General features: G+C 40.5%; 1 protein-coding gene across 1 annotated transcript; it reads right to left on the bottom strand.

Moving 5' to 3' along the window:
- Positions 1–307: 307 nt before the first annotated feature.
- RAB12 (RAB12, member RAS oncogene family) lies at positions 308–13,839 on the bottom strand. Its single transcript, XM_063451558.1, has 6 exons — positions 13,474–13,839; positions 11,097–11,157; positions 4,743–4,881; positions 4,140–4,229; positions 2,450–2,554; positions 308–1,676 (listed from the first exon to the last, which is right to left on the bottom strand). The coding sequence occupies exons 1-6, from the start codon at positions 13,709–13,711 to the stop codon at positions 1,563–1,565; spliced, it is 747 nt and encodes a 248-aa protein (XP_063307628.1). The 5' UTR covers positions 13,712–13,839; the 3' UTR covers positions 308–1,562.
- Between the last annotated feature and the right edge of the window lie 8,255 nt (positions 13,840–22,094).

Genomic DNA, 22,094 nt, shown 5'->3' with positions numbered 1-22,094 from the left:
ATTCAACTTTTGAATAAGACATACGGTAAAATTGTCTCACAGTGATGCATGTCCCTTTCATTTGGGAATTCAGCAAAGTATCCATGCAGTTATATCCAGATGTACTATGTTGTCATCCTTTTCACAGCTTTATTGTGAATGCGCCAAACGTTGATGTTCGATGAATAACTTTGTATGACTTGCATTAACTTGTACGAGTTTCAGATCTTAACCCCAATAACAAAAAAAATAAAAAAAAATTTTAAATCCAAAAATATAATCATGACCAAAGTGAAATGACTGGAGGCACTGTACAGAAATTCATAAATAAAAAAAAAAAGTTTATTTTCACTTCATTAGTAAGAAATACTGTAATGGTTCAAATACCACAGGACACACATTTATCCAAATGCATATCAACCACTGTTTCCCAAACGCCAGATTATACAGTGCTTTTTTTTTTTATAAGAGATATACCAAAAATGTAGTTCACAAACCCACCATCTTCATAAAAGAAAATTTGCCATTTAGGTTTATGTTCTTGCTCCTCCCCCCACCCCCCAAACAAATTCTCCCCCTCCCATAAAAAGTGGCAAAGTTAAATGCACACGTTTAGTAAGTGAATATGGGGAAAAAACCCAAAACATTGTTTCGTCCCTCTGTGATTAGTTTCCATTTAGGAGAGAGCAATGCTGCTTTATAGTCTAGCAGTTTTTTCCGGTGATTACTTCTAAATGCTCCCATTTAGTGTTACATCATAAAATTGTCTCTTGAACCATTAACCACATATGTTGCTATCTTTGTTCAATGTGCCTTCCTACCACAAAAAACATCTGACTGTGCTCACAAAAGATTCTGTTTATGTTGCATTAGAGAGAAGGGCCACTTTTACAGTGCAAAGTGCAATCTCCTGGAGTAAATGTAACAGATACCATTCAAACAATTTACACGTTAATAAATAATATTCAAATAAAATAAACTACTGGAAAAAAATTATAATATTCATGGCAGTTCCAGTAATTTTATAATACTACAGATTAAAAACAAAGACCTTTTTTGCATTAAAGAATAAACTAAGTAGAATAATAATGTTTATGGAAGCATTTTCCATGAAGGCCTTCAACTATATCTGGACAAATTATTATTTAGCTAAGCGCCATATATATGACTAAATACAGGGGGGAAAAAATATATATAATTAAAACAAACACTTCTAGTATTTGAAAATGGCTAGACAGACCACACCTGGAGCTGATAGCACCTGGCATAAAGAATGATGCAGCTAGTGGCACCCTATATAAATTGCTTACTAGGAACCATAGCTGTGGACAGTTTAATCAAATGGGCAAATGATTCCATGTCAGAACTCACTGAACCTGTTTGCAAACGCTGGACTGCTGATCCAGGGTGCAACAGAAATACTTCATTCCGTCCAAGTAGCTACCTAACCTTGGGCTCCCTGCTTGCATATTTACACAGCTCTGATAAGGAAGTGCAAAAAAGGGACAATTTCTAATGATTGTATTGCAGGACAAAGTGACTTAGAGCCCTTGTTCTGCTTTGTCTAAAGAACAAGAATATAATCAACAGCAACGGACAGGAGGTCTGGGCGGAGGCAATTCTGGTGGGACTTCAGGTTCTGGTTGAAGAGACAGAATGCTGTTGGATAACTCACTACGCATCAGGTCCATAGGCATCTGAAAAAAACAACAACAACTGTTTAGGCATTTAATAAAATAAATATTTAGCTAATCTGCGAATAAAACAAAAGAATGTTATGCTTACAGATTTAGAGGATGCCACAAGTGACATGTGCTCCTCATTCCATGCCTGGCAAAGTGCCTATAAATGCAATGGGCCCAATTCGCTTGTGTTATGCAATGTTTAGATAATGTTGCCAGAAATGTAAGTCTAATGATACTGGGTGAGGCCTGCCCAGTTTGGTGGAAAAGAAGAGCAACATAATTCTGTACGTTGGTTTAATGCCAATACAGATAACTGGGATGGAATTGGAATAGAGTATAATGTAGCTACCAGTAGCGAACTTTCTAGATAACCTTGAACTTAAAAACAAAATATACTAATCGAGGCATGTTTTAATCAGGTTTCCAATGTCTGCTTCCCAATCCTTTAATATTACAGCTTTAACTCTTTTTCCTCTAGTGTATAATTGTAATTGATATAGAAGGCAGTGCATTACAGGCAACATCATATCAGGAAGCATTTTATTATATTCACAGAGGTGGCATGCAGCTACAAGTCTGGTGACTTGTGTAATGTTTACAGATGGATAGCATGGAGTATAATGAAGACTATTATGTTTACTACAAAAGTGCATGAAAACTAGCGATGGTAACAGTTTAGAAAAGCTCAGAGAGTTCAGTTTAATGGACCACAATTCTAAGACACTAAGGCTGCAAAAACTTTAGGAGCTATTAAAACAAACAAAAAACAACAACTTTGTTTTTACCTTTTTCAATATGTCATCAACCAATTTCAAGAATATTTCATCTACATTGAAATTGTCCTTGGCACTTGCTTCACAGAAACGCATCCCTGTGATCTGTTGTGCAAACTGAGAAATAAATACATTTAGCACACATAAAATGTGAAACTAAAAATCACATACTCTTAATTGCCTATGAAATGAACAGAAAAATCTATTTAAATCAATGGTTCTAAACCCTTTTGGCAGACACCAAATTACAGTCAAGATACCTTACTTCACTCACAGACACCCACGTGGAAGGGTCCCTGCAGTCAAATCCTATCTCTAGATGCTGAGCATACATGCCCCTTTTAACAACACGATGCGTCGATGAGGTGTCTTTGTGCCATTGTCACCTAAAATATTTTGGGGTCGTAGTCTTAAAGCAAAAGACGCTCCCATATAAATAGAACGTATTTTGCCTTGTTCAGTGGCCTATTGTGATTCCTTTGTTGATTCCTCTAGTGCTATTGTATTTTCTCAATGCACCAGACACCTCATCTCATCTATGCAATGCCATACCAATGGTGGTGGTGGGTGAGTGTTTCTGTGGCAGGAACTGGGAAGTCAGGAATGAGGGAATGCTGAATGTTGCAAAATACTGATATCCTTAATGAAAACTTGGTACAGAGCATTCAGTAACTCAGACAGAGCTGAAAGTACACCTTCCAACAGGACAAGGACTCTTAAAGGGACACTATAGTCACCTGGACAACTTTAGCTTAATGAAGCAGTTTTGGTGTATAGAACATGCCCCTGCAGCCTGCCTCGCTGCTCAATCCTCTGCCATTTAGGAGTTAAATCCCTTTGTTTATGAACGCTAGTCACACCTCCCTGCATGTGACTTGCACAGCCTTCCATAAACACTTCCTGTAACGAGAGCCCTATTTAGGCTTTCTTTATTGCAAGTTCTGTTTAATTAAGATTTTCTTATCCCCTGCTATGTTAATAGCTTGCTAGACCCTGCAAGAGCCCCCTGTATGTGATTAAAGTTCAATTTAGAGATTGAGATACAATTATTTAAGGTAAATTACATCTGTTTGAAAGTGAAACCAGTTTTTTTTTTTCATGCAGGCTCTGTCAATCATAGCCAGGAGAGGTGTGGCTAGGGCTGCATAAACAGAAACAAAGTGATTTAACTCCTAAATGACAGTGAATTGTGCAGTGAAATTGCAGGGGAATGATCTATACACTAAAACTGCTTTATTTAGCTAAAGTAATTTAGGTGACTATAGTGTTCCTTTAAGCACACAGTTAAGAGTGGCTTAGGGACAAATCTGTGAATGTCCTTGAATGGCCCGTCAGAGCCTGGAATTTAGCCCAATTGATCTCCAGAGAGACCTGAAAATGGCAGTCCACCGACAGTCCCAATCCAATCCGACCGTGCTTGAGAAGATCTGCAGAGATGAATGAAAGAGTACTACCCAAATCCAAGGTGTGCAAAGTTTTTAGCAGAATACACAAAAATACTTGAGGATGTAATCACTGCCAAAGGAGGTTTAACAAAATACAGAATTAAGGGTCTAAATACTCATGTTAATGTAAGATTTCAGTTTTTTTTTCTGTTAAATATATTTGCAATGGAATAAAATCTGTTTTTTGCTTTGGCATCATGGGATACTCAGAGTAGATTGAAATATTCACACAGTATCATAAATTTTAAAAGGCTTACCTTTTCTCCCTGCTGCTTTGTAATTTCTCTGTCGATTTCACAGTCTAGCTTATTACCAACTAGTAGAAGTTCTGCATCTTCTGATGCATACTACAGAAAAAAAAAGAATTATATGATTTACTTGTTCTCTAATACCTTCATAAAAAAATTGTTAAAAACAATCACAGCAAGTCTTTGCAACAAAACAGTATCTGCAACTCTTAAACAGGGTGATTTTCATTTAAAGGGATGCTTTAAGTCAGTTCTAGTGATTATGATGTCAATACGTCACCTGTCTTACCCCTGATTCTGTGTCCCACCATTTTAAATAAATAGTTTTACACAAACTAAGCCCCCCCCTGATGCCTGGTGCTTAATCTTTCAGAAGCTGTGCTATAGATGTGAGCACTCAGCACCACCTATAACCTGGGACAAAGTGCTATGTTTGCACTCTGAGCAATAAAAGTGAAGTCTGACCATTAAGAATGTACATAATATTAAAGATATGTCATGTAAATTAGTGATGGAACAGCATGTCAATTTTACAGAACCAGTAACTTGCCATTAAGGCTACTGTTCTACAACTGTCCCTTGAAGGACAGTCCCTCGTCACTCCATGCCCACCTTATCGATCATTTTCATCCATTTCGGTAAATCTTCAAAAGTCTCTTTTTTTGTGATATCATAGACTAATATGATACCTTTGGCACTCCTGTAGTAGGCTGAAGTAATGCTGTTAAATCTCTCTTGGCCAGCTGTGTCCCTAAAGAGCAAAAGAAGGAAATTGTAACAATTAAATTGTTGTCAAATCTCAACTCAAACTCTTGTAAACCCCCCATAGTAAAGTCTGAATAGCAATGTTCAGCTTTACACCTACTGTAACTAGGTCACACAATGTGTCATTGTACAAGTATGATCAACAACCCAAACATCTTGGCACAGAAAGGAGAGAACACACAATTGTAGTAATCGACATCTGTTAATTTACAGACATTATGTAAACATTATTTAATCAGTAGCATTAACTAGATCAGAGGGATATTAGAATTTATTTTCAAACAGGAGGATACGTTAGTTATGGCAAGCAACAGAAAGGTATTTACTCTGTGATAAACGATTACAAAAATATCTAATCTTCAAACAAAATGTTCCTCTATGATTAAAATACAGATGATTTGCCTATATTTTAAGGTCCCTTTATAGTGTCATTTTTTTTTTTTTTTTAAATGAATAAACTATATTCAGAATAAGAAAAATACAATCAAAATGTGTATTGAAAACGAAGATGTAAATGCAAATTGGATGAAAAAAAAGTAAGATAACCACACACCTTTTACTATGAGTTGTCTCATAACTTTAAAAGGACACTAGGTACCAGAGAATTCAGCAGTAACACTGGAAGGACATAATCAACACAGTAAAACCATTTCATTAAGCTGAAGGTGTTTTGGCTCCTGTTGAGTTCCTTTAAGGTGGAACAGTTTATTTGCTATTTATAATCTCTTCCCTAGTCGAGTATCATTGCAATAATCTTTTGGCGTCTACCAAACAAAATTTGAAGATTTAAAAAAAAGAAATTGAAAAAAAATTAAAGGAACACAAAAAGCGTTAGGAATACAAATGAGTCCTGTCTTATTGGCTGAATTCATCAAGCCAATCACCAAATTATGCTGAAGTGCCTCTAGTGGCTCTCCAGCATTTAAACCCTGCACTGTAAACAATGCTCCTGCAGAACGGCCTTTTTTACACTGCAGGTGTTAAAACTACGGGGACATGACACCCAGACCACTTCATTGAGAAAAGGTGATTTGGGCACCTCTAGTGTCTCTTTCTAGTATAAATGATCTCATACTTCCTACTTACTGGAATCATATTAAAACACAATTCCATACTATGTTGACTGGACCAAACAATTAACAGTACATAAACTCACTGACATGGTGGGCTACAAGTAGAGAAAATGATCTTTAAAACGTCTATTTGCATTGTGTGGCATGGCTATGCATCAAATGAAAGACTGCTAGCACTTTTAATGTAAGCATTCCAGTGACACTATGTACAAGACGAAAAATGTGTAGCAAGAGATAAACAGAGCTACACTGACTACCTTAGGGGAATAAGAAAAGCAAGCTAAATGATTTGCATGCAACAGAGCTGTGAAGAAGTGGTAAAAGTGATGAACATCATGAATTTACCTCCTGTTCAGGCAGCCGTCTCCTCTTTGAGTGATGTTAGATAACCAGGCCAGAGGCTATTGCTTTCCAGACAGGGACACAGATGAAGGACCAAGACATGCCACATACATTCAAGCAATAGCTGACCGGTGGAGCCACTGGGTGCCAGTTAAGTCAGTTGGAAGCACAACAAGCAAATGGTGAGATGGAAAAAATACAGTGAGTGAATGTATAAGAAGAGTTAGTGAACGTGGGAAGCACTGTGGAGACATTAACATTCAAAGTGTTCTAGGCAGGATTAGTAATATTATTGAAAGAAACCCAGCATCGGCAGATGAATTTAGTAGTTAAAAATAAAGCTGGTCAATTTACTAATAAATCTAATAAATCCTTGTCAGCAGTAATTTATCAGTAAAAGGCATTTGCTTTTACACTATAATATGCATTCATTATACAATTATAAATAATTATATGTAAACAAAATGCCTTAAACTGAATAGAATACAATGAAAATTTAGAACAGTACCCCTGTACGTCTCAAGGCAAAAAAACAAAACAACCCATCATCTTCTAATACAGTTTGCTGCCCCCTCAGAGCCGGATTTACATTACGAGCGCCTGTAGGCACAGAATTGTTTATATATATATATATATATATATAAAATGTTTTAATAGAACAAAATAAAAGAAAAGAAAAGAAGTGACCCTATTCCAATTCTGGGTATAGTCCACAAAAACACTAATAATGAGCCAACAATTAAACGAAAAGGAAAATGTGGAGGTAGGGAATGGGACCACCACTTAGATACTATAGCCCTATTGAGAATATTTGTGATGTTTTGTCTTAAAAGACATGGGATTAATATGTAACTTAGACTCTAAGTAGAAAACGGTATCTCATAAATCTGTGCTGTACAGTGGCAAATAGTGTATGTACATCTATTCCTGGTGCCTGCAAGGACCCCCTACACAGTATTATTTTCATTAATATTTATTGTGTTTTAAAACTGTATTCACTGCACAATGCATAAAGGGTGGGATGGTTTTAAGACAAAACACTAGTTGAATGATATAAAGCAAACACACACACCTAACCTCGTTACGTGCAAACATTATACTAAGAGGTGGAAGGAATGGAATGTTCTACTGATGTGAAAAATATGTCAACACAGACATGTGACCATTTGACGGGGCTTTGGAAAAAGAAACAGTAACATTACACTTTAGGTCTGCGAGAACTGAATCCAACTTAATAAGATACTCTAAGTAGAAGACTTGTGTCCACCCTTCACACCCAGACATAATATAGGGAAAGGAAGAAAAGAAATATCCAGAAACACCTGAGGTTTCTTCTAAAATTGGCCCTCCCTTTCTGGAGCATCCTGCAGGAAGTATTCACTCTTTTTAGTGTGTGCATAATACTCTTTTTTTTTTTTTCAAACATATTATAGGGAAAGCACAGCATTAAAATTACCCATACAAAAAAGCATATACATTTGAATACTGTACAGGCCACAAGTGAAAAACTCAAAAGCTTTATTTTAGTGGAGTAAGCACCTTTACTCATGAAAAAAACAAATGAAAAAACGCAAAACAACATGGTACTACATAAATTTAAAACGGTATTTATTTATTTTTAAGTCACATAGTAAGTTTATTCCCACCCCTCCCATCCCCCCCAATTTATTTATACAAATTTTTTTCTGCATAAAACAATACAAATCAATGACAAAAGAAAGAAAAATACAGACATATGTAAAAAAAAAAGATATAAAATGCGCTAATTGGGTTACATTCACAGGATGGAGAATATCGCCTTAGGGTGCCTCCCCTGATGAAGATGGGGGCTGATCCAAATCACCTCCTCTCCTTTCGACAGCACTGCAGCATGAAGAGCATTTATTGGTAAAATCAATGTATTTGGGAAGGCGATATACCATTCTCCATCCTGTGACTGTAACCAAATTAGCGCATTTTATATATATATATATTTTTTTTACAGTTTCACACTATTGCTGTTCTTTATTTTTTTTGTAGATTTTGTAGATTTATTCTCCACTTTGACAGTTGTTCTCACAATACAGACAGACTATATTCAGACATAAGTATGGATTGGTCACTATACAAAATGAGAAAAAAATACTACAACATCATTCAAACAGACACTGTGTGTGTCGAAAGCAACCTCACCACTGTGCACTGGAGGAGCCTGGTTGCTCGCCTGCTCCCTTTGGACTATGGCCCTGCAGGTTAAAGCTTTTATTTTCCCTGCAGAAAGGCTTGTTCGTGCCTTTCTGCCGGGGTGTTCGGTAGATTCCAGCTACCGAACAAACTACCGTAAGAGGGACCACCTAGGAGCTGGAGTGTGCCGTCAATCGACCGCCCAGAAGCTGCGGTTAACCGCAGCTTAATTGATGAACGCTGGGTGGCCTTTGTTCGTTTGCCGAACACGTGGCAGCGGCCATTTTAACTCCCGAACGGCCAGCGGTGTTCAGCGCTCAAACTATGGAACTGAAAACGGACACTTTATTGCGCGAACACCGCTGAGCCGCCAGCCTCCTTACCTCGGCATTCGGTAGTGGAACCGACTGGCTGTTCATTCGGTAGTTTGACCGTATGAACAGCCTCACCCAAGATAGCCATGCCATGGAGCCTATTCGTGTAATGAAAGACTATGTGAAAGACTTTGGCTCCATGGCGATTGAACTATATGTATGTGATCTGAGCGCCATTCGGTAATAATGTGCGCTCAGATCTAAGCTATCTGGGGATATGTTGCATGTATGTGTTTTGTGTACTAAATGTGTCAGTGGGTAATTTTGTGTCTTTTACTGTCTTTTTGTCTGCCATGTGGGTAATGGAGTTTTGCCTCTGTCCTTGGAGATAATTGGATTACTTCTCCAATTATCTCCAGGCCAGGGAGGAGGGATTGTGATGCATTGTGGGATTGTTTAAAAGTGTATATCTGTGATTGGTCCGTGTCCTATATGTTTCCCAGTTTCCCATCTGGTCCCCTAGGGGAGTGTCCACCAGGTGGGAAACCTGCATAAAAGCCGGGCAGGTAGCCCCAGTAAAGGAGTTCCTGCTTAACCCTCAAAGTGAAGTGTCGTCTCATTCTTGGGGGGGAATTTGATTGTATGCCGATTGCCAGGAGTGTAAGCTGTTCATAGGACTTTTCCTGTTCGGCTGCTTCCAGTGTTCGTGTGTCTCTTGTTCGGGAGTTGGTGAATTCGTGCAGTTTACAGTTCGGGAGATTGGTGATTGCAGTAGCTGCTTGTCTATCTGGAAGGGTATTATCGCCTAAACGTTTTTTATCCCCTTGTGAGCGAAACGGTCCGTTACACTGTGGTTGCGGGAACAGTAATGTTATGCCCATTATGAACGACTGAGGAGCTTAATTCATGTATTTTTTTTTCACGAGTTAAATATTTTGCAACAGCTGAACCTCAAATCCGAATTGGCAAATGCATAGCATTCTAATTAAATACAATGAAAAGCCCAGGATTGGGTGAGTAGTTTATCACTTTGTTATTCCTTCTGGACCTGCAGATCTCCTGGCAATTAGCTGAAAAATGTATTCAAAAAGTGTAGGAAAAGAAAATTGCGATTTCGGATACCTTAACTTCAGAATATTAAAGCCTGTAATTAGGGATCGACCGATTATCGGTTTTGCCGATATTATAGGCCGATATTCAGATTTTGTATCGGCCGAAAATCACAAGCAATACCAATAATGAATGGGTGGATCGGCGCGTCCATAAGGCGGCACAAGCGTCTGCCTTAGGGCGCACCGTCCCGGGAGGCGCTAGATCTGAGTGACCAGCAGGAAATGGGCGCACAGCACTCCCTCCTGACAGGCACTCTGTGAAGCGTGGCCGAGCGGAGCAGTTCACACCACGGTACAGGAACTTATGTTTCCTGTACCCAGCCAGACTGAAACGAAGTGCTCACTGAGAGAGCTCTTCCTGTCAGTCCGGCCAGGTACAGGAGACTGGATCTCCTGTACCGCGGTGCGCAATGCTCTGCTCGGCCACGCTACCAGGAGACACACTGGGGAGCAGGGACCAAGGAGGGGAGACACACACACAAACACACACTGCATCCACTACACAAACACAATATTCTTGAAAACAAAAAAACTGGCATGTATACTTTGTGCACTTACCACTTAATTTAAAAAAAAAAAAAAGTTTAAAAAAAAAAATGCGGTAAATGTACAGAATAACGGTAAGCTATCGGCCTGAAGGTTCACAGATTATCAGTTTTGTCTCTAAAAAATTCAATATCGGTCGATCCCTACATGTATTGATTAAATTCTCCACAGTCTGAGCAGTCAGTGATAAAAACAGATCAACACATGTGCTTCCAAAGCACTGAGAGCAAACAGAGAGGAAACTGGAGCGTCCTTGCTGGTTCTATATATAGAAAAGTGTGCAGAGTCTAGGGAGATCAAATGTGTGCACTACAGATAAATAGAGGCATGTGACAATATTAGCCATGTGTAACAGACAAATACATAGTACCACATGCAAGATCAATCAGCACACATACTTTTATCTGGTATGTTGGCTCTCTAGATCAATGAACTATACAGCCCCTTAAACAATACACAAACTCCATCTTCTGTGTGAAAACACATTTGTTCCCTTTCTCCATAAATGACAGTTCTCACAATACACATACAATTATGGACTAAAGACAAAACTACTAATAAACATATTGCATACAATAAATATGTAAACAGAAACACACCCACAATATACATTTTCAATATGTGCTAAAATGATTTAGGTGATTCACTTACCATATCTGTAACCTAATTTTCTTCCCTCTTAGCTCCACTGTTTTGATTTTAAAATCAACACCTGAGGATATAAAATGCAATTTAAAAATCACATTTATATAACCAAAGCAGTAGATACAGGCAATATATCACCGTAAATCATTACTGAAGAGCAACACTTGCACTAAACATTCTTTTCTTGCTACCAAACACCAGACGTGCATGCATGGAGATTTTTAGGATGAATTGGACTGCAAGGAAAACAAATACCAACAGAAATGTTCTAATGTGTAGTGAAGAGCAGAATACAGGCTGTCATAGCAGCAAATGTAAATGTTTTGGAAAAGGTGCACATTAATACCTTTGTGATGTTGGTATTAATAAAGGCTCAGAGAGGAGCCAAACGTGGTCTCCCACTTCCTTGTTTCAAATAAAGACTGCCTTTTAGAAGAAACCTGTACCTGGATATCTAATTTCTTCCATTTGATGTCTTCAGAGATTGGCCCTCCCTTTATGACGTATCCCCCCTTTTTTTTAGTGTGTGCATTTTACTTTTTTTTAAATCACTGTTATAAGGCTTAACCCATTAATAAACCATTAATAAACATAGCAGTTTCTCTGAAACTGCTATGTTTATAAAAAAAAAATGGGTTAACCCTAGCTGGACCTGGCACCCAGACCACTTCATTAAGCTGAAGTGGTCTGGGTGCCTAGAGTGGTCCTTTAAATAATAAGGAAACATTTTTACCCCCATATGGCCAGTAAGGAAAAAAAAAAAAAAAAAAAAAAAAGGAGCCAGGCAAAGTTTTGTAGACTTATCCAAACATTTTGACCTCTGGATTTGTCAAGCCTGTAACCCTTGCAATTTACTGCACATTACTGAAGAATGTTCTATCAATATTCTCAACCACATGGCTGATGGACAGATAAATGTTGAGGTATGGGGGAAGGGCAAGTGAGAGCCCAGCTGTGCAATTACTTCTTTGAGACTTAGCATGTAAATAGACATATGCGGCATCAAAAACTATGCTCTAGTAAACAGAAGTTAACTTGGGCAAAACATTACACAGTGTTAAGTTAGGCATTAAGAAAGTAAACAGGGTTATTCACCAAAGTAAGCATATCAAATGTTATTTTGGAATTTCAAACAGCTGATCTGGTAATATAGTTGACTTTTCCAGTTCAACTAATATGGCCTAAAATGCACAATATCCTGGTGAATTCAAGCTAATGAATACATTTAGTGAATAACCTTCACTGAGACTGGTGGCATTATTCACTTAGTCATACCAGCTACACATTCAACAGGTTATCTTTACATCTAGAATCTTGACAGAAATTTGTATTCATTACATTTGATAAATCGTCTGAAAATTCCAAGCTAGAAAAAAAAATGCTATTTTCCAGCTTGTTTATTCTGGTTGAAATGTGCAATTCCAAGGGATTATTCAACATTTCCAATATATATGAAAATATCCCCCAAATTGTGACATATTTCAAATGATTCACTGTCAACAAACGTTGACATGGCGCAATGTAGCAACCATGTATTTATTTACATGTCATTAACATGTAATACATTTTGTTAATATCAAAATAATAACGGTTGGATGGTTTACTACTTCTCCAAAACCCCCACAAGAGCATATTTCCCCTTTTCACGGTGTGTTATACATTATCTTATTTTTGGGTTTGGGGTAGAGTTCATTTGATCTTTATGTAGCACTGGTACTAACTGCCCTAGATTGATGGGAGTTAATCCCCTGGGGAGCAGATTCCCACCAATAACACATTTCCTTTACCAATATTGATGTCAGAAGAGGAGCTGCAAAGAGAGAAATGTGCTGTATACATATGTACCGTATGTCCAAGTGTTACCCTTAAAAAGTTAGTACCATGAGCACTGTGTCAGTCATACCTACATTCCCACAGACTGTACATTTGAGAATACAGTTTGTATTTGTATGCCTTGTGATGCCATTGTATAGTGTTAAAAAAAAAAAAAAGTTAGCATTTTACAAGTCATAATTAAAATTACTCTTCAGCTGTCTCCTGATCTTCACTTGATAACCTCACAGAGTCCCCAAGGACTTTCTAGCAGTTCGCCAGTGTTCTAATAACAGATTTGGAAGGAAACTGTTATAAATGATTTTGTCTACTGAACATATTTACCTAAGAGCAGTGACAGCTAACTTTTGGCAACTCAGCTGCTGTGGACTATAGCCCCAGGATGCTCAGCCTGCAACTACTTGTAATGGAGGTGTATGCCCTTGGGGTGATACCCGTACACCACTAAGCTAAAGATAAATAGCCTATGGCTGGCTGAGCATCATAGGAGATATAATCCATCACAGCCTTAACCCGCAGGTCAGACCCCATTAACCCCCGGATAACTCACCCACGGTGGATTTGCACGCCTCGCAGAACGTGTCGTCCGTGAACCGCTCCATGAGGCTGGTCTTGCCCACTCCCCGGGAGCCGATGATGATCACTTGCAGTTTGAAGTCGGCAGGCCGGAGGGGCTGTTTCCGCCGGCGGGCCTGAGCCCCGGTCAGAGCCGGGGAGCTGGAGGCCGAGCCGCCGAGGGCGGTGTGATTGCTGCCCCCGCCACGGTGGAATCCGGGTCTGGAATCCATTAACACATCCGGGCGGGCAGGGGAACGGCGAGCGCTTCGAGACAGATCGGTTCGGCCCGGAAGTGGAGAGTTGGGAGAGCAGCCGGGGCGTCAGAGAGCTGCTCCCTGTGTGTATCCCACACAAGGAAATCACTGGATCAGAGCTACTGAGTGCATGGGAAGCTCCCTCTATGGATGTGGAAGACTGAACCAGCATTATTATTATACTGTAATAATAAAATCATGAATGGATCTGTGAGAATTTTTTTTCAAAATAAATGTATTAGTATTAGTATTAGAATTCTCATGTAGCTATCGGTCTGCATTTTATGACACTCTTCATATAGAGATTTTCTAAGATTCTAAAAGGAACTGGTAGTGTTACTAGAAATACACACACTATGGACAAAAGTATTGGGAGATATCTCATAATGATTGAATTCATGTGTTTCAGTCAGACCTATTGCCACAGGAGGGTCATTCTGAAGAGTTCAGTGAATTCAGGCGTGGTTCTGTGATAGGATACCACCTTTGCAATAAGTCTGTGTGTGAAATTTCATCGCAGCTAGATATTTCGTGGTCGAATGTAAGTGGTATTATTGGAAAGTTAGTGTTTAGTGTTTAGGAACAGCAGCAACTCAGCCACAGGCCACATAGTCACAGATTGGGGTCACCAAGTGCTGAGGTACATAGTGCATAAAAGTCGCTAGCACTCTGCTGATTCTATAGCCTCACATCACCAAGTTCAATGCTAAGCACTGGATCGAGCGGTGTAAAGCACACCGCCACTAAACTCTGGAGCAGTTGAAACATGTTCTGTGGAATGACAAATCACGCTTCTCTGTTTGGCAGTCTAATGGGCAAATATGGGTTTTTGTGGCTGGCTGTATTGTAGGGTGGAGTAGGATTAATGGTATGGGGCTGTTTTCTTCAGAGATTGGGCTAGGCCCAGAGGCGTAACTAGAAACTATGGGGGCCCAGTGCGAAAATTGCCCAAGGGCATCCCCCATACGTCTCACTCCCCCCCTCCAACCCCTACATTCTTTCACACTCACGCCCCTCAATGTGTCTCATTCATACAAGCACACACTGACATACATGCAGAAGATACACACCATATAACACATACAGATACATACACGGATACACATGCTAATACACAGACACACATACACACACACAAATGCAGACACACAAACTAACACACAGTTACACAGACACATATATATATATATATATATATATATATATACACAGACACACATGCAGATACACAGACACACAGAATTACACACTTTGAGATACACAGAATTACACTCCTACAGATAAAAACACTGATACAAATACAGAAATAAAGACACACACTGACACAAATGCGGATACACAGACACACATACAGACAGATACACAAACACTTAAGGACAAACATTAAAATACACAGAATGACACTCATACAGATACAAACAGTGACACACATACAGATACACAGGGCACAAACATACAGAGACACACATACATACATTAAGACACCCACAATCACACATGCATAATGGTTTAGTCACCCTCCTGTTTCCTACCTTTTAGGCGCAGCACAGCGTGCGATCGCGTTAGTTCCGCCACTGGCTAGGCCCCTTACTTCCAGTGAAAGGAAATCTTAATGCTTTAGGATACCAAGACATTTTGGACAATGCTATACTTCCAATTTTGTGGGAACAGATTGATGAAGGCTCTTTTCTATTCCAGCATGACTAAGCCCTAGTGCACAAAGAAAGGTCCATAAAGACATGGTTGGATGAGTTTGGTGTGAAAGAACTGGACTCTCACACAGAGCTCACCAAACACCTATGAGATGTATTGGAATGGAGATTGCAAGCCAGGCCTTCGTGTCCAAAGCGGTGCTTTATCTTTGTATATGAGGTTTGTATCACACAGCGATGTTACTTATTAAGACAAATCACACAAATCGCACATAGAAGAGAAAATAGCACAGTCAGTAAAAAAAGGGGACAAAACATTTTTTAGATACATAAATGAGAAAAGGAAAGTAAAACAAGGATTAGTTAGATTAAAAACAAAATAAGGGAGGTATGAAGAAGAGGATAAAGGTCTAGCTGACTGCCACAGTTAATATTTTTGTTCAGTATTTACAGATGAAAATGTAGGGAAAGGGGCCTCAGTTAGGAAAAAGGACAAATAAGTAATTTGTTACATGTGAGTTTACAGAGGAAGAGGTTCTATTTCAACTGTCAAAAGTAAAGACAAATAAGTCAATGGGACCTGATGGAATACACCCAAAGCTATTAAAAGAGCTTAGTGGTGTACTAGAAAAAACAGATTTATTTAAACAATCATTGTTAACAGTAGTCCCAGAAGATTTGAAGTTAGCGAATGTTGTGCCCATTCACAAGATAGGTAGTAGGGAGGAGGTGGGCAACTATAGGCCAGTAAGCCTTACTTCAGTAGTGGGGAAAGTAATGGAAACCATGTTGTTGAACATCTAAAATCACATGGATTTCAAGATCAGAGAAAACATGGGTTTACTTCAGAGAGATCATGCCAAACTAATCTTATTGATTTTTTTGATTAGGTAACTAAAGTTATAGATCAGGGTGGTGCAGTAGACATTGCTTACCTAGATTTCAGTAAGGCTTTTGACACTGTTGCACATAGAAGGCTTATCAATAAACTGCAATCTTTAAGTTTCGATTCTAATATTGTAGAATGGGTAAGGCAGTGGCTGAATGACAGGCAACAGAGGGTTGTAGTAGGAGTATATTCAAAGCATGGGCTTGTCACCAGTGGGGTACCTCAGGGATCTGTACTTGGACCCATTCTCTTTAATATTTTTTATTAGTGATATTGCAGAAATTTTTGATGGTAAGGTATGTCTTTTTGCTGATGATACTAAAACAGGCATAGGCACTCTAGATGTTTTGGACTACATCTCCCATTATGCTTTGCCAGCATTATGGGTGTAAGAGCATTATGGGGGATGTAGTCCACAACATCTGCAGTGCCGAAGGTTGCCTTTAAATGTACTAAGATATGTAACAGGGTTGATGTTCCAGGAGGGATAAGCCAAATGGCAAATTATTTAGGTAAACTAGAAAAATGGTCAGAGTTGTGGCAACTGACATTTAATGTGGATAAGTGCAAGATAATGCATCTTGGATGTAAAAACCCAAGGGCAGAGTGTATAATATTTGATAGAGTCCTAACCTCAACATCTGATGAAAGGGATTTAGGGGTGATTATTTCTGATGACTTAAAGGTAGGCAGACAATGTAATAGAGCAGCAGGAAATGCTAGCAGAATGCTTGGTTGTATAGGGAGAGGTATAAGCAGTAGAAAGAGGGAAGTGCTCATGCCATTGTACAGAACACTGGTGAGACCTCACTTGGAGTATTGTACGCAGTACTGGAGACCGTATCTCCAGAAGGATATTGATACTTTAGAGAGAGTTCAGAGAAGGGCTACTAAGCTGGTTCATGGATTGCAGGAAAGAACTTACCAGGAAAGGTTAAAGGATCTTAACATGTATAGCTTGGAGGAAAGACGAGACAGGGGGGATATGATAGAAACATTTAAATACATAAAGGGAATCAACACAGTAAAGGAGGAGACTATATTTAAAAGAAGAAAAACTACCACAACAAGAGGACATAGTCTTAAATTAGAGGGACAAAGGTTTAAAAATAATACCAGGAAGTATTACTTTACTGAGAGGGTAGTGGATGCATGGAATAGCCTTCCAGCTGAAGTGGTAGAGGTTAACACAGTAAAGGAGTTTAAGCATGCGTGGGATATGCACAAGGCTATCCAAACTATAAGATAAGACCAGGAACTAATGAAAGTCTGCCGTCACATTCTACGTTTCTATGTTTTTATGTTTCTGATGATCCTCATAAATTATTCCCCTCCTGTGTAAAAAATAAATAAATAAACAAATGACTCCCCTTTTATATAGTGCCTAATCTCCCTCAGCACTGCCACAACCTTCTCCTTGGATTCTCTCACCTCCAAGATGACAGGCTAATCCAAAGTATCAATCTAGTTGTATTCAATGATGCTCTATGGCCAACCATGACAGCACTGCACATGCATTTGTGACGTTACAGTATGAGAACCAAGAAGTAAGAGTCCTTGCTCTTACACCCTGAGGACTTGGAGGCATGGCTTGAAGGTGTGCTTCCAAGCCTTCTAATTAGTAAAATAATGGGTTTGGGGGATGGGGGCAGGACTGCAAGCAATATAACAACTTCAATAAGATAAAGTGGTTAAAGTGGATACAGTTTTCCTTTAAACTGGAGAACTTGCATTGAGAGTTTGATTACATTAAAAGGGACAATTAGAATTCTAAATATGGAGCAATCAGCAGGAACCTTCTATAGATTTCTATGGTGATTGCTTGAGTTGTAGAACGTTGTCCTGTAATAGCATATCATAGATTGTAAGCTCATTTTGTAAGCCTTATATTCACCTCTTCTCTTGTGGTGGAATCTCGGTAAAAATAAATTTAGTAGGCCGAGATTACCACGTGGCATGTGTACGTGCATATGCTGACGTATCGATCAGTTGGTTGCACGAGGCAAGATACGATCAGTAGTGTACGGAGCATGTGCAAGAATACAGGATGTAGTATTCCCCTCCTCCATTGTGCTGGACAAGCCATGCGGTCAAGCAGGAAGTTAATTCTTATTTGTATTGATTGGTCAAGAGAATGTGCGGGTGGAGCTTAATATGGGAGGAGTTATGTGCCTATATAAGGAGCCTGCACTATTGTCCGGGGCTCAGAACTTGCTGTATTTTGGTGACGCTAGTCCCTCTGAGTCCCGATCGGTGATCCAATAAAGAATCTCTTCCTTCCTGAAGAAACCTGTGTCCATCTCTCTGTGCTTGGCTTCCGTCAGTTTCTCCGGTATCATTTGGTGCATTGGCCGGGAAGCTCATCGTTCAACGGTAGCTGAGAGGCAGAGGCGTGAGACGGTCTATCTTTGCCCACGTTCTCTACGGCTGCACCCCTGAACTTCTGCGTGGACCTCCCTTCGTCTCGGCGCCACTGGTCTGTTGTCCAGGAGATCATCGGCCTCTACGTGAGAAGTGCTGGGGTGTCCCCGTCGATGAGTGTGAACTCAGGTTCAGGAACGAGGAGGTAAGACAACTGCTGTTTTAGACGGCAGGACCCACTAGGGGTATACCGATTGTGCGGTAGGCCCAAAGGGGTTTGAATCTGTGTATCTGCCCCCTCTGTCGGAGGGAAGGAGCGAAGGCGCACCGCTCGATCGAACGCTCTTTAGTCAGACCGTTTGATTTTGTTAGTCAGGCGGGGCTCTGGTGTAAATAGCCCTAGCCGGACACCGGTGTCTTGTCTAGACTAGCGTTCTAGGGTGTATATTTTGTTCGCTAGGTCGGAGGGACCGGGAGACTAAGCGGCGTCTGTGTAAATTCGGTTCGCTAGCTCTCATCCTATCTGGGCTAAGTGGGAAGGCGTGTAAATTTGGAACCCACTAGACTTTTGATAGTGCGACTAAGAGGCGTCTGTGTAAATTCGGTCCTCTAGCTCGCTATATATGGTGATTGGGCAGTGTGGCTAACCAAAACATATGTAGATTGTTTTTAGGTAGTCCATTCAAGGTACTGGCCAATAGTTTAGTTGGGAATTGTAAATGTGATAAAGATTGTTTAGTAAAGTGTATATCTTGTTAGATAGCGCGAGCTCAGCCGTCTAGCGAGAGTGTTAATAGTGTGTTGCTGTATCATAGTGCACGGTACCATAACCCTGTATATTTACTGACACTGTATATAAGTACTAATCATTGTCGTCCATTGCATGTTTAACACCATAACCACTAATAATTGTATTGTGACCTTAACTTGTGCTTTGACCTATGCTAACCGTACTGTAACCGCTATTTGTAAAAGACGATGTTACTGGGGTGTGTTATAGACGGGTAATTCGTATATAGAGAATTATAGCGTGGGTGACTGTATAGTTACGCCAAAGGGCATAATATTGATTATCTAGTGACTGGTGTAACAGCTGTGTGTGTACGGGAATTCCCTGAGTGTTTATTGTTATTGTGTACGTTTCACTTGGTAACCGTACCACGTGGTGCTGTTGCCAGAGGAAACGGGTGTGACTGTTGAATAGTACGCGTGCATAGTATTCGTTGTCGACAACGTTCCATTGCTAAGTATGGGTGCGTCACAGTCAACGATTCCGGATCCCTTAGGTTGTATGGTGAAGAATTTTAAAAAGGGATTCAAAACTTGTGATTTTGGGGTTAAAATGTCTCCTGTACGTTTGGTCACTTTGTGTACTAGGGAGTGGCCTACTTTGGTTGCGGCATGGCCGCCACGTGGCAGTTTGGATCCAACTCTGGTATAGCGCTTACACGTGGCTGTATCAGGTAGGCCTGAACTTTACGGCCAGTTTCCTTATATTGATTGTTGGAGACAGGCCGTAAATGACTCGCCAAAATGGCTCCAGACATGCCACGAGGAGCAGTGTCGCCTCATGGTAGCTAGGACTTGTTCGTCCACTAGGACTGGTGTTAGGCCCATTTTGGACACGCCCCCTGAGTCCGAGATCCCTTTGCCGCCCCCTTACTTTCCGTTAAGAGGAAGTGACGCAAATGCAGGAAGTCCTGCAACCCTCCCCTCATTACCCCCATCCACTTCCGCTTCCTCCTCCAGTACAGGATCCACCCCCCCTCGTACTAAATCTCCCCTTCCGGAATCAGAACCAACCCCCATTAAAAACGAATATCCTGATTTGGCGCCACTTCAGACTTCCGGTCAAGCTTCATCTAGCTCGGCTCGAAGTGTTTTATTTACAACCTTTTCCCAAAACCAAGCTCCCACATCCCCATACCCTATTTCTCCCCGACTGGAACCTATGACTGACGCCCCTCCACGTAGCCCCATACAGACCCGACAGTTGACCGGTGCCAACAATTAAAACACTATCAGATGCCTCTTCGTCTGAATCCTGGGTCAGCCTATATCGATGCCGCAGGCCAAATGGCACATGCTGACCCAGTCTTTGTATATGTCCCATTCACGACAACCGATCTCTTAAATTGGAAGACCCACAATTCCTCGTATACTGAGAAACCACAAGCTATGACTGATCTGTTCACCTCAATAGTACAGACACATAACCCGACATGGGCTGATTGCCAGCAGTTATTAATGACTTTATTCAACAATGAGGAAAGGACAAGGATTAACCAAGCGGCCATTAAAGCACTAGAGGATAAAGCCCGTACTTTAAACCAAGCCAATCCATCAGCATGGGCCGCAACACATTATCCCAACACCGATCCCGATTGGAATGTAAATGGTGCTGATATGGTTCAACTCAGAGCCTATAGAGACGCTATAATTGCTGGCATGAAAGCCGGAGGAAAGAAAGCTATTAACATGTCGAAGACAGTTGAGGTGATTCAGAAAAGTGATGAAGCGCCCAGTGTCTTTTATGACCGATTATTGGAGGCATACCGCTTGTATACCCCCTTTAATCCGGAAGACGCAGACAATTCCCGAATGGTGAACTCCGCCTTTGTCAGCCAAGCTTACGGAGATATTAAGCGCAAGCTACAAAAGTTAGAAGGGTTTGCAGGTATGTCAATCACCCAACTAATGGAGGTAGCGAATAAGGTTTATATGAATAGGGAAACAGAAAGTAAGAAAGAGGAAGAGCGCAAGATGCGTAGAAAGGCAGACATGCTAGCGGTAGCGATCGCAGGCGTAGATAGACGGGGCCCAGATAGAGGCGATAGTAGATGGAATGAGGAACCTCTAAGTAGAAATCAGTGCGCATACTGTAGGGAAGAAGGGCATTGGAGAAATGAGTGTCCTCGAAGAGAACAGTGTGAGAGAGACAGACCTAGGACAGGTTACGGAAACTTTAGAGGCAGAGCGAGAGGTAGAGGAGGCCCCGGAGGGAGTAATGGTAATAGAGGGAGTAATGGGAACAGAGGAAGTGTTAGGGAAGACAGGTATATTCCAGCAGCGCAAAGGTCCCGCGATAGAGAAGGTAGGGACTTTGTAGGATTGGCTGACACGGTCATGGAGGACTATTGATACCGACCGGGCTCCATCCCCCTTGGTCGAGCGGAGCCTATGGTCGATGTATCAATAGGGGGAAAAAGGAGTGCGTTCATGATCGACACTGGTGCTGAACATTCAGTGGTGACTAATCTAGTTGCTCCTCCATCTGGAAGGACTATTACTGTGATAGGAGCAACTGGAAGAAGTGCTGAAAAAACGGTTCTTAAATGTCGACTCTGTACATTGGGAGGCCACGTAGTAAAACATCAATTCCTTTATATGCCTGAATGTCCAGTCCAATTGCTGGGACGTGATATGCTATCAAAATTACAAGCGCAGATTACGTTCC

Source organism: Pelobates fuscus, chromosome 4, assembly GCF_036172605.1.
Source record: "Pelobates fuscus isolate aPelFus1 chromosome 4, aPelFus1.pri, whole genome shotgun sequence".
NCBI classification, from domain to species: domain Eukaryota; kingdom Metazoa; phylum Chordata; class Amphibia; order Anura; family Pelobatidae; genus Pelobates; species Pelobates fuscus.
This window is presented reverse-complemented; position numbering and strand designations above follow the sequence as displayed.